The sequence below is a fragment of the Tenrec ecaudatus genome, chromosome 12, assembly GCF_050624435.1.
Source record: "Tenrec ecaudatus isolate mTenEca1 chromosome 12, mTenEca1.hap1, whole genome shotgun sequence".
Lineage (NCBI taxonomy): Eukaryota > Metazoa > Chordata > Mammalia > Afrosoricida > Tenrecidae > Tenrec > Tenrec ecaudatus.
Window position 1 is genome coordinate 9,212,111 of NC_134541.1, and position 12,084 is coordinate 9,224,194.

Here is a 12,084-nt window from a genome sequence, read left to right on the forward strand (position 1 = left end):
AAGCTGGGCTGCGGTCGCCAAGGTCAGCAGTTTGAAACCACGGGAAGCAACTAGGGAGAAAGGGGTGGCTTTCGACTCCTGCAAACAGCTCCAGTCCTGGAAACTCACCATAAACGACAGCGTCACTGTGAGTGGCGATGGACTCAATGGTAGTGAGTTTTCAAGTTTGGTCTCTCCTGACCACGCGTCTAAAGGTGTGAGATGAAGTCTCGCCATCCTTGCCTCTATTTCTGGCTGGACGTCTTCCCAGACAAATTGGCTTGTTCATTAGGCAGTCTGTGGTACTTCAATATTGTTCTCCAGCACCACAAGTCAAAGGCATCAATTCTTCTTCAGCCTCCCTTATTCCACATCCAACTCTCGCACGCACGTGAGGAGATTGAAAATATCATGACTTGGGTCAGGTGTCCTTAGTCCTCAAGTAACAACCATGCTTTCCAACACTTTAAAGAGGCCTTGTGCAGACTTGCCCAATGCAATGGGTCATTTGATCTCCTGGTTGCCACACGGGCTGCAACAACGGGCTCCCACATAAGGACCAAGGAGAGGACAGCTCCGGTGGGTATTGTTTGTTCCCTTGTACTCAAGGCTGCTGTGAGTCAGAACCAACTGACCCCACTAACAGCGGCATTTCTGCTTCCTTTGCTATTTATCCTCTTAACTAAGTGCATGTTGCTCATCACTGAATTAACAGTGACTCCTGGCCACCTGGTGCGTGAGAGTAGAATGGGGCTCTATGGTTTGCCAGGCTGGGGACTTTGGAAACAGATCACCAGGCCTTTCTTCTTGAGTGCTTATTCATTGGTTTCACCCATCCAAAAACCCAGCCCAACTCACTGCTATGGAGTCAATGCTGACTCCTAGTGACCTGATAGGACAGGGCAGAATGGCCCCTGTGGGTTTCCAAGAATAACAGATTATCAGAGGGTAAGACGAGCTTAGCAGCTGATGCCACCATCGTGGTCTTGACTGCCAAGGTCGTAGCCCTGCCACTGCTACAATCCACGGTCACAGTGTGGCTGCTTGCTGAGTGCCGCACTGGGCTGGGCTGGCTCATATTCCCTGCCTCACCCATGGCCCCTGGCTTTGTCGTGGGCCAGCCAAGCACTGCTGTGAACACCAACATGTCCTCCAAACAGCCTGCGCCCTTGTCCACTTGGGGCTTCCACGGGAGGGGAAAGCAAATCAAGAACAAGTGAGCAGTGAGTCCCTGAGGCATTCCCCAGAGCCAATTAGGCCACAGGGACTGGAGGGGAGGGGCCTCTCCAATAGTGTTGTCTGGCTTGAGGCCTGTGAGGGAGTCCTGGGAAGATCTGGCGAGGAAGCATGCCCAGGGGGAGAGGCCAAGCACCAGGAACACCATCCTCGAGAGGAAGCACTCAGTGTGAGCTGGAGTAGCCGTGGGTGTGATCCTGGGTAAGGGGCTTCAGCGGGATGTTAAGGATGATGGCAGATAATTTGATGCAGATGGGAGGCATCATCTAAGTGCTGTTGAAAACCAAGCAAAGGAAGGGCTGCCGAAGGCTGCCAGATGTTCGAGCTCCGCGTTCTGTTTTGTTTTTCTTGTGCACGGTTTCTCCTGGAAATCCACAGATCCTGTGATTGGCAGTTTGGGTCTCTTCTCTTCCTCCCTCCCTCTGGTCTGTTTTGTCCTCCTGTCCCAGCATGGTTGTTTAGACCTTGAGCTTTGGACTCAGGGCAATGTGGGATCGAATCTGGGCCGCACAACTTAGGAGTTGATTGTGTCAGTTTGGGTAGACTAGAGAAACAAATCCATGGACACACATATGTGTATAAGAAAGAGATTTATATACAAGAACAATTGAACATTGAGAAAACATCCGAGCCCAGTCCAGATCAAATCCTCATAAGTCTGATATTAGCCCATATGTCTGATACCAATCTATAAAGTCCTCTTCAGACTCACCAAACACATGCAATGACACCAAACGTAGAAGATCACAGGCCAGTGGTAGGAAGTCCTTGGATCCGGTGTCATTGGAAACATCTCAGCACTGGCAGGTGTCTCTGCATCAGGGTGGGTCCATGTGTCTTGTCAGTTGCTGTATCTCCCAGGGAGTGAGCAGAGAGTCTCCCACTTCCAAGGAGGATATACCGGAATTCCAAGAATCTTTAGAGGAAGGTCTTGCCCACACAGAAGCCTCATTGGCTATAACCTGATTGACAGGCTAGACCACCCCTACACGCTTAATCCCTAAATTGACAATTATATAACTACCACATTGATATACATTATAAAAGTGGCTTTATTTCTCGGTGCCTCCATTTACCAATCTGCAAAGTGAGTGCTTCTTATACATTACCTGTACATACATACATTACCTGTATGTGTGTACGTACACACATCACGTGTACATACATACATCACCTGTACGTACATACATTACCTGTACATACATACATTACCTGTATGTACGTACATATATCACGTGTACGTACATACATTACCTGTTGTATGCTTTTGACACAGTGGCTGCAACAGTGGGCTCAAGCATTGGAACAATTGTGTAGAGGGCACAGATCCGGGCAGTGTTCCGTTCTGTTGTGCACAGGGTCACTATGGGTCAGAACTGACCCAATGACACTTAACAACACCACCAAGAATTCTGTGACCCTGAAATAAAATCTCCTGCTCCCGCATTTATCGTGAGGAAGTGTTCAACGAATAGCCATTGTTTCTGCAGTTTTACCAGGTGAAGATGTGTAGCTTGGGCAGTGGAGCACAATAAAACAGAAAATAACACTCAGGAGCTCGGGATAGGGTAATACAAACTTCAAAAAAATCTTAATGTCATTAGAAATCTTATAAAATCTAATATTTGTTTAAATTGTGTGCTTGGAAAATGATAAACATTCCTAGAATATCTCTGGCCCTAATTCTTGGCTTTCTGGGGTTTAAGTGGATCCAGATTGTTGCTATTTTCTTTCAATCTTTCCACAACACTCAAATTTATAGGTCAAACCATTGGAATGATTTCTTTCCTTGTATATTTAGGACTATAAAATAGTAATTGCAACAACATATAAATATAACAAAAATAACGCATCTTCACTAAACACCATACATACCATCCTGTAAATATACCTCACTGGAAGCCGTTCAGTTCCGTCCTCAGAGGAAGATGCTGTGATGTTAGTACCCATTTTATGAGAACACAGAAGTGTCGCTGGATGACCTGTCTTCCCCAAGGCACATATTTAACAAATGAGACTTTAGATTCAGAGTCAGCGCCTTCTGGTCTAAAATCGGAGTTCTCATCAATGACAGTAAGTTCCCACTGGAAGTACATTCTTGATGACCTATCTAGATAAAACGATTTTCTTTCTAAAACAAAATTTTACCCCCACACAAGGAAAAATACCTTTTTTGCAACAAGGAAATCTAATTGTCCAACAATCTCCCCCAGATACTCGGAGTTGCCTCCTCAGCAGCCCTTTGATTTCCTTTCATCTTCCCTGGCCTTCAGGTCTTCCACCTTTTGATTTTGTCATGCAAAGTGAAAGCTCTTTGGTATTCCATCTGCTTGCCTGCTTTCTGAGGAGGCGTCTTATTGAAACCAGATTCCACAGGGCCTTCCCCACAGATGTTCCACAGGACCCAAATGGTCAGGTCTTGTCTTTCAGAGAGAGCTTTTGATGCTCCCGTAAGGAGGTGACCAAGGCCTGGAAACCAGCCCCACCAGGACTGGAATAAAACCCCAAGGTCCAGGGTCCTTCTCTCCCCACTTCCCCACACAGATGGGTTTTGTGGGTGTGCTGCATGGTTGAGAGCACCTTGAATGGTTTTCATGCCTACCTGCATCTCAAGTAGGAGCCCCAGTGGCGTGGTGAGCTAGGCCTTGGTTGGGTGGCGAACTGCAAGGTGAATGGTTCAAACCCAGCAGCCAACCTGTGGGAGAAAGATGGCCGTGAAAGTCTTAAGTGCTTGAAGATGACCAGAGCTCCTAAATGACCACTGAGCCCGAACCCAAGCTCCCTGCCATCAAGTCGATGCCGACTCACAGTGGCCATCAAGGCAGAGCACAGCCATCCCCTGTGGATAGCAGCGGCTGTACATCTTGGCAGGAGCAGAAAACCTCATCTTTCTTCTGAGGGGCCGTTGGTGGGTTTATCCTTTCAGCCTGGCAGCGTGCATAACCCACTGGGCTAGGGGTCCCTGGCAAATGAGCAGTGTAACGGGCATTCCCTCCAAGTTAACGAGTGTATAAAACCCCAAACCAAACTCAGGGCCATTGAGTCAATGCTGACTCATCACAGTCCCCTGTTGGGCTCCGAGACTATTTATGAGCGTGGAGAGCCTTGTCTTCTCCCCTCACAAGCCCGCGACTATGCAGATTGAAGCTCAGGGCGTAACCACCAGGCCACCAGGGCTCCGTGGGTGTACACTCAGTTTAAACTGGCATACCTGGGAAGGGGGATAGATATACTGATTCACAACTCAATGGACAAATCCACCCAAAGGAAGGTTTTCTTTTCAGACAAGGACTTTTTCTGACTAAAGCTTCCCTGCTAATGGAAAAGTCGGTAGTTCGAACCCCCAGCACTCCCTGGTAGAGAGAAATGGCCCTCTACTCTGGCAAAGACCTTAAGCCCTGCAGGGCAGTTCTGCTCGATCCTCCAGGCTCCCTCACTCCGCATGGCGGTAATGAGCATTGATAGCTCTCTCACGGTTCCCTGCTGGGGGTGGGGGGCGGGCAGGGAAGAACAGAAAAGCTGGAGGAAACCCGCTGATGCTCTTGGCCGTGGAAAAGCCCGTCCTTGTTTGAATCTTAGCCTCTGTCCTGTTTGGTGCTCTGCGGTCTCCTCCTCCCCTGGCCAGCTCGCTCTCTCTCTCTCTCTCTCTCTCTCTCTCTCTCAGTTCATTTATATGCATCCCAACACTCTGCAGCCTCACTGGCTTACTTGGCACCCTGACACCTCCATCCATCACTTCCTCACTCTCCCGCTCCCCCCCTGCCCGCTCCCCCTCTCCCCTCCACATGATACTTAGTGCTATGATTAATTCCTGGACCCCGAAACATGTGGGGGAACAAGAGCTGTGCCGGCATGGTGACCTCCTGAAGATCTGGGCACATGCTAGGTCTTGTCTCTGGACATTCCTGCCCATCCCATCACCGCTCCTCAGAGCTGCAGGCTCATTCTACACTGTCTTATGGGGGTTCTGTGAGTCGGCATAGAGTTGATGGCAGCATTCCTGCCCATCCCATCACCGCTCCTCAGAGCTGCAGGCTCATTCTACACTGTCTTATGGGGGTTCTGTGAGTCGGCATAGAGTTGATGGCAGCAAGTACTCAGAGATTGCTGGGGCAACAGGTTACATGCTCTCTCTCTCTCTCTCTCTTGCTGTGTCTCCCTCTTCTAGACTGTGTGTGTGTGTGTGTTTCCTACTGCACATCAATGAATTAATGAGCATGCATTTTGCCCCTTCTCTCCCTCTTTCTGAAAATAAGAGTTAACGAGTGTCTATTATACTCTTGGAAAAGGCATAGAGGGAAAAATCTAAATGGAACCCCAAGCCTGTTACCCTGAAGCCATTTCTCACTCCCAGGGACCCATGGTGTCAGAGTAGATGCAGCATGGACCGCCACACCATAGGGTTCTTGTGGCTGATTTTTTTTGGAAGTGGATTGGCGCCCTTTCTTCTGAGGTGCCTCTGGTTCTTCGCTTAGATCTGATCATGTTAGCCATTAACACCTTAAGGTAGCTCTTAATTCTTATCCGTTGCTGGGTACCCACCCTAGGGGTTGGAGTCCTGATGGCATAGTGGTTACATGTTGGGCTGGAATCTGAAAGGCCAGCAATTCGAAACTACCAGCTGCTCCTCAGGAGAAAGATGGGGCTTTCTACTCCCATAAAGAGTTCCAGTCTCAGAAACCCACAAGGATAGTTCTACCCACTCCTATAGGGTTGCCATGAGTCAGAATCCATGGTGGCTGGTTGGCTGGTTTGGCCTGGGTGTTTGTCCTGTTGTAGATGGGGTCACTCTGAGCCAGAACCGACTCGATATGGAACAGTAGAGAGCCTGGGGAAAGCATTGTGCCCCAATGTCCTGGTAGGAGTTTTCTCCTTTGGGTACTGCAAGGACAGCCCTGCAAGGGAGGGGCAACTGAGCCGGTTTCCCAAAGGAGGAAATTCAAAGACTGTAGGTGGCTTCCCTTTAGAGACACAGGTGGCCCAATAGAGACCCTTGATCTGTGATTTCTTCGTGAGTGCCTTTGTCCCGCAACACTACTTTCCTTAATAAAAGGGGTAGGAGAAAGGGAGAGAGAGAGGGCTGTTTGCCCCCAACCCCACTCCCCATCCTGGCTGCTCCCTAAAGATTTACAGCCTTGGAATCGCCAGGGAGCAGTTCTAGCTCACCGGGTAGGATCACTCTCAGTCAGAATCAGCTGTTCAGTGGCAGCGGTTGTTTACAAAGAGGAGGGAGAAGAGGTGTCAGTGAACGTCTGGGCGAGCAGCAGAGGTGAGAGCAGCTGTGTGTGTCAGACTCGGTACCTCTGAGAGAGGGCGGAGCCTGCCCCAGGTACACTGGCTGCGACAAGCCCACCCTACACTGCTCAGTCAAATTTGTCTTCTGGTGCGATCCTCTGATTGGTGACACTGGGGTTATTGAATAAGTCCTATGGTCTCAATAGCTATACAGTGACAAAGGGGACACGGGCCTGGCCATGTTGCCTCTAGCTGTCAATAAAGCTCCCAGGAGTTAGAGCAGCTCGCCACAAACCTAATGGCACACACAGAACTCTCCCTGGGGGGGGTCACGTTTCTGCTCAGAACTAGACTCGCTGCCCACTGGCCTCTGTGCAGCCTGGGAAAGCTGAACACCCCCCTCTCCCCCCCAGCTCTCTGTTTTCCTCACTGGCCAACAGTCCAAGATTTCTCCTGCGGGTCTATGCTATTTCCTGGGGGCGCAGTGATTCCACACCAGGCTGTGGTCCATGAGGTCAGCAGTTGGAAACCAACAGCCGCTCCATGGGAGAAAGACGAGGCTTTCCCATAGAGTTAGAGACTGGGAAACTAACAGGGGCAGTTCTACCTTGTCCTTCAAGGTCCCTATGAGTCGGCATTGACTCGAAGGCAGTTAGTGTAGTTTTTGGGGGGGGGGTCTGGTCTCTGTGGCCTGAGAATCTTAGCTCTTGCAAACGTCGTAACAAAATGAGGGAATCCATTCTGTGCTTTGTGTGCTCGAGCAGGTGAGTGAGGGGCATGGGACTCACACAGACATTCAGGCTCAGTGTGTGTGGTCTGGCCTCCTCCTCCCTGCACACGTAGCAATTTGAGGCCATTCCTCTGGGCTGAAGCTGCCTGCATCTAATGGGCCGAGGCCAGCCATGCTGCTTACCATCCAGAAATGCACAGTGCAGCCCCCAAGGCCACTCATGCTGGAGCGGATAAGCCTCATTCTGGGCCCAGAACCCATGGCTTTCGACCAATGTACAAGCTGCCTCCCAACTGGTGTGGTGACAGTATGCACTCCCTTTCCCCCGCCCCCCCACCCCCAACCCCCAAAAAATAAGAAGGTGGAAGTGCAGAGTAAAGCTAGGTGAGACCACTAGGGCACCTGCAAGGGAATGGGTTGGCAGGAGTCGGCCTCCCCTTCCTGACCAGCTGCCAGAGGGCAGTTTCCAGTAGCCAACCCCTGGGCCTAGAGCCCCCGACCCCGGTGCCCCTGCGCCGCGCTCTATAAAGAGTGTGGAGTTCATTAGGAAGCCTTGGGTGTCCTCGGCCCTTTGAATCACTGCTGCTTGCGTTTGTGTTCGCAGTCGACTTGGGGATACGAGTCCAGGCGGATAATGCGGCCGCTTCTTCCCCGGGGACAATGGAGCCGAGCAGGGTCGCGGATGCAGGCGGGACAGGGGCCAAACCCGAGGCGCCAGCTGCTCGCTCGCGCCTCTTCATGACCCTCTCTGGGCCTGTACCAGGACGTGCCCGAGACCAAGATTCATCCGCCGGATCCGTGCGGCTCCATGTCAGCCCCAATAAAGGCCCAGGGAACAAAGGCCCGAGTGAGAGCGTGCCGCTGCCTGCTGCAGCTGCAGCGCCCACCGCCCCGGATAAAACCCCCGCCTCCGGCCCTCGGGGACCCGCACCTCTTCCCCCGGAGCCGGAGGGCGCAGCCCTCTCCAGGCCCAAGGACCCCGGCTTCTTCGACAAAATCCTCTTCAAACTGGACAAGGGCCGTGAAAAGGCCCCTGTGGACGGCCAAGCAGACGCCCCGAGTGTCTCAAGCGGGGACAGAACTGTGGACGTTGCTGGACCGGCTGGGCCGCGCAGCGATGACCGGGGAGAGCAGGCAAGTGCTCGGAGAGTGGGTCGCGGGGTTGGGTGGGGGCACGGGAATGGCCCCTCCGCTCCTAATTCAGGCCCCGGGAGGCCATGGACTGGTCTCCACACAGGGCAGACGGGGTGGGGGTTTGGGGGAGGGCACAAATTGGGCAGGTCGCAGTCTGGGGACACAGGCTGTGCAGAGTACAAGCTCTGGGGGGCACAGGCTGGGCAGAATACAGACCCCAGGGGTGGGATGGGGTGGCACAGGCTGGGGGCAGAGTACAAGCTCTGGGGACACAGGCTGGGCAGGGCATAGGCCTGGGAGTGCACGGGTTGGGCTGGTTTGGACAGGGCGGCCAAGGGCAAACTGGATGGTTGCAGGCGGAGGTGCTCTGACAGGGTGCAGAGCCGCTGACCCTTCTAGAACAAGCAGCGCATCTGGCTTCCTGTCTCCGGGAGTTTGGGAGCACTGTGGCGGCTGGGGCATCCAGGGGTCAATGAAAGGAGAGGTGGTGTCCCTGAGAGGCGGGGAGGCTGTAGGTGACCAGGGTCAAAATGGTTTCTAACAGATAAATTCCCTGCCCAGCACGCTCCACACTCCTCCGTTGGTCAGGCGGGCAAGCCGGCTTATTGGAGTTGGTGTTAACACATTACCTGCCCTGCTTTTAACACCCGGAATGGCCCTTTTGCAAAAGACCCTGATTGGAAGAAAGGCCCTTTATGGTTCTGAGCCGCCTCTTTGATGGCCTCCTGTATAGTCCACCAAGCAGGGCAGTATCTTTGTAAAACCAACTTTTTGCTGCTATTTTTGTTTGTTTTTAAGGACATATCCCCAAACCAGTTGCTCTCTACCCCCAACAATGAAAAGGCACGTGTTATTTTGCTTTCTAAGGTGAAGATCACTTACGTTGAACTGTATCGCGTTTGTGCTCTGGCCAAGAATTCCTAGAACCAGAAAGACATAAAAATTGGCCTGCTGCGTTGTTAATTTGTCAAGGCGCCTTGTTCCTCGGTGCGTAGACTTCTCGATGCCAGTGTTTTGCAAACACTGGAAATTAAGTGAGGGCCTTTAGTTGAGGTGGAGGAGGAGCTGTCGTGGCGCAGAAGTTAGATGCTCAGCTACTAATCTCAAGGTTGGCAGTTTGAAACCATCAGTGGAAGAAAGGGCCATCTGCTTCCACAGAGATGGAAATCCTGGGTGGCGGGCTCCTCTGCCTTGTGGGGTCGCTAGGAGTCGGGCCGACTTGAGGACAACAATGTCTTTGGTTTTCTCTTGAGTTTGTTGTCGCTGTTAGGTACCATTGCGCCGGTCCCGACCCATAGCGACCTTATACACCACAGAGTGAAACACGGCCTGGTCCTATGCCATCCCTATAACTATTGCTATGCCTGAGCCCCTGGAGGCAGCCACTATGTCTGTCCACCCATCTTGTCAAGGGCCTTCCTCTTCGTCACCACCCTCTGTTTAGCAACCGTGATGTCCTTCTCCAGAGACTGGGCTCTCCTGACAACAACACATCCCAAGTCTGTGAGACGGAGTCTCATCTTCCTTGCTTCCAAGAGCACTCTGGCGGTGCTTCTTCAAAGCAGATTGGTTTGTCCTTGAGGGGAAAAAAATTTTTTTAAGCGGGCTCAGTTTTATAGCAGGAGCCCTGGTGGTGTAGTGGTTACTCATGGGGCTGCAAACCTCAAGGTCAGCCGTTCAAACCCACCATCCATCCTCGGCAAAAAGATGAGGCTTTCTGTCCTGAAAAGAGTTCCAGTCTCGGAAACCCCCAGGAACGATTCTCCCCTGTCTTGTGGGGGCGCTCTAGGTCAGCAGGGACTCGGCGGTGAGTTTGGAGTCGGCTTGATATCTCATGCCTCCACGTTGTAGGCTGCCTCGTCTGTGGCCAGTGAACCCGTAGATGTCCTTGACTTAATGAAAAGGTCACTGTGTGCTCGGAAGGCGTCCTGGAGGGCCAGCGGCTAAGGGCGCCCAACCCCTCTCAGCAGCTCCACGGGGGAAGAAAAGAGCTCCTGGCCATCTTCTGCCATACAGAAGACAGTCGCAAAAGCCCGCTTTAGTCTGTCGTGTGGGTCGCTATGGGCCAGGGCCGTACGTGCATGACACAATGCCTGACAGGGAACGTTTGCTGGTTCCAGTGCACCCAGAAGTATCTTCAAGGAAAAGCCTGGTGATCCGCGTCCCCCAAATCAGCCTGCAGAAAACCCATGAGCACAGCCCCACTCTGAGACACGTGGGGTTACCAGTCATCGGACTGGACTCCGGGGCAGCTGGGACTTGTTCGGGCTCTTCACTATCACCAATTCAGTGGTTTCCGTATTTTTATGTGCAGAGAACTTGTTTGCAGATTTCCCTGAAAAGCTTTTTAAAAAGTCCCTTCGAATGTGAACTTCTCAAAATGCACCAGGTTAGGAAGCCAACTGAAGGTTTTCCTGTTGGATCAGAGAGTGGGGCCAGAGAGGTGGGAAACCAGTCACACCGACTGCCCTCTGGAGTGTACAGCACAGGGGGAGACACGGCACACGGGTCCAGAAGCTGCTGTGCGGGAACTTGGTGCTCTGCTGGAGAGTGGAGAGTGTCTGAGAAGCTGACTAGACACACGGCGAATTAGCATAATGGATCCAGGAAGTCATGAGACTAGAACTTCTCAGGCAGTGACTTTCTTGAGGTGGGGACCACATTGTGCATAGATATCAGAGTAGACATCCCTGTGTTGATTCAGGATCCTTAGGGTGAATGATGCTCGGCCCTCAGCCTCCTCCACCATCGTGTCCCTCCCCTGCAGCCACGTGGCCTTCCCCCACCCCACCCCCATCCACTGCAGCTCCCCGCTGGATTGTCATTCCAGCCACAACCCCTCTGAGCTGTGAACTGGGGAGAGAAAAATGGCATCGCTTCCATTCTGGGACGGGGGGGAACACAAAATCTTCAGTGTTTGCAGGACGACAATCTTATTTTTGTGCCCTGAAAAACCCCGACATTCAGAGCACAGCAAGAATTCATGAACAAGGCAAGAATTCATGAACAAATGCAGCATTTACTGCATAGGCCAAAGAAAAGATAAATTATATGCCTGAAAGGTTTCACTGAACTGGGATTCACACAAGCCAACATGTTGGCAGCAATGAGATTTTTCTTCCCTTCTCCACTTCTTCCCCCAACAACTGAACCAAAGCTGTAGCCGTAAGATATGCATTGAAAAGACTTCTCTCTCTCTCTCTCTCTCTCTCTCTCTCTCTCTCTCTCTCTCTCTCTCTCTCTCTCTCTCTCTCTCACACACACACACACACACACACACACACACACACAATCACAATTGGTCCCAGAACAACAATTCAACCATTTTCAGTTGAAAAAGAACAAAAACACCCCATCACCACTCGTTCTGTCCTCAGTGTGGCACCTTCCAGAGGCGTCCATGTGGTGATGGAGGGGGGCTGCTTAAAGTTTAGCCGACCACAGTTTTCAGGAGATTTAGAATTTTCGCTGGGTAATCACAAACTGTGCACCGCACTTCAAAGGTAAATCAGGTCCCTCATCTTCCAAGGTGCCTATAATCTGATAGGAAGGAGATGGAGATGTGTGTGTGTGTGTGTGTGTGTGTGTGTGTGTGTGTGTGTGTGTGTTGGTCCTCAGATTCAGAGATGGAGAACACTAGTGGGTGTTTTCTTCTTCTCCTCCCCTCTCTGGAACACACTGTTCATTCAGTCTTTCCTCTGCACAAAACCAGCCTTGCCAATGCCCTCGTGATGGCGTATCTCCCCAAGCTTGAGCCATTCTTGTCCTAC

At 51.7% G+C, this 12,084-nt stretch overlaps 1 protein-coding gene across 1 annotated transcript in view; it reads left to right on the forward strand.

Moving 5' to 3' along the window:
* BCAS1 (brain enriched myelin associated protein 1) overlaps positions 1-12,084 on the forward strand; it is an 80,566-nt gene that overhangs the window by 7,989 nt on the left and 60,493 nt on the right. Inside the window, exon 3 of the mRNA XM_075527696.1 lies at positions 7,785-8,314. Coding sequence (XP_075383811.1) covers positions 7,785-8,314 — 530 coding nt within the window. The remainder of the gene's footprint in view (positions 1-7,784; positions 8,315-12,084) is intronic.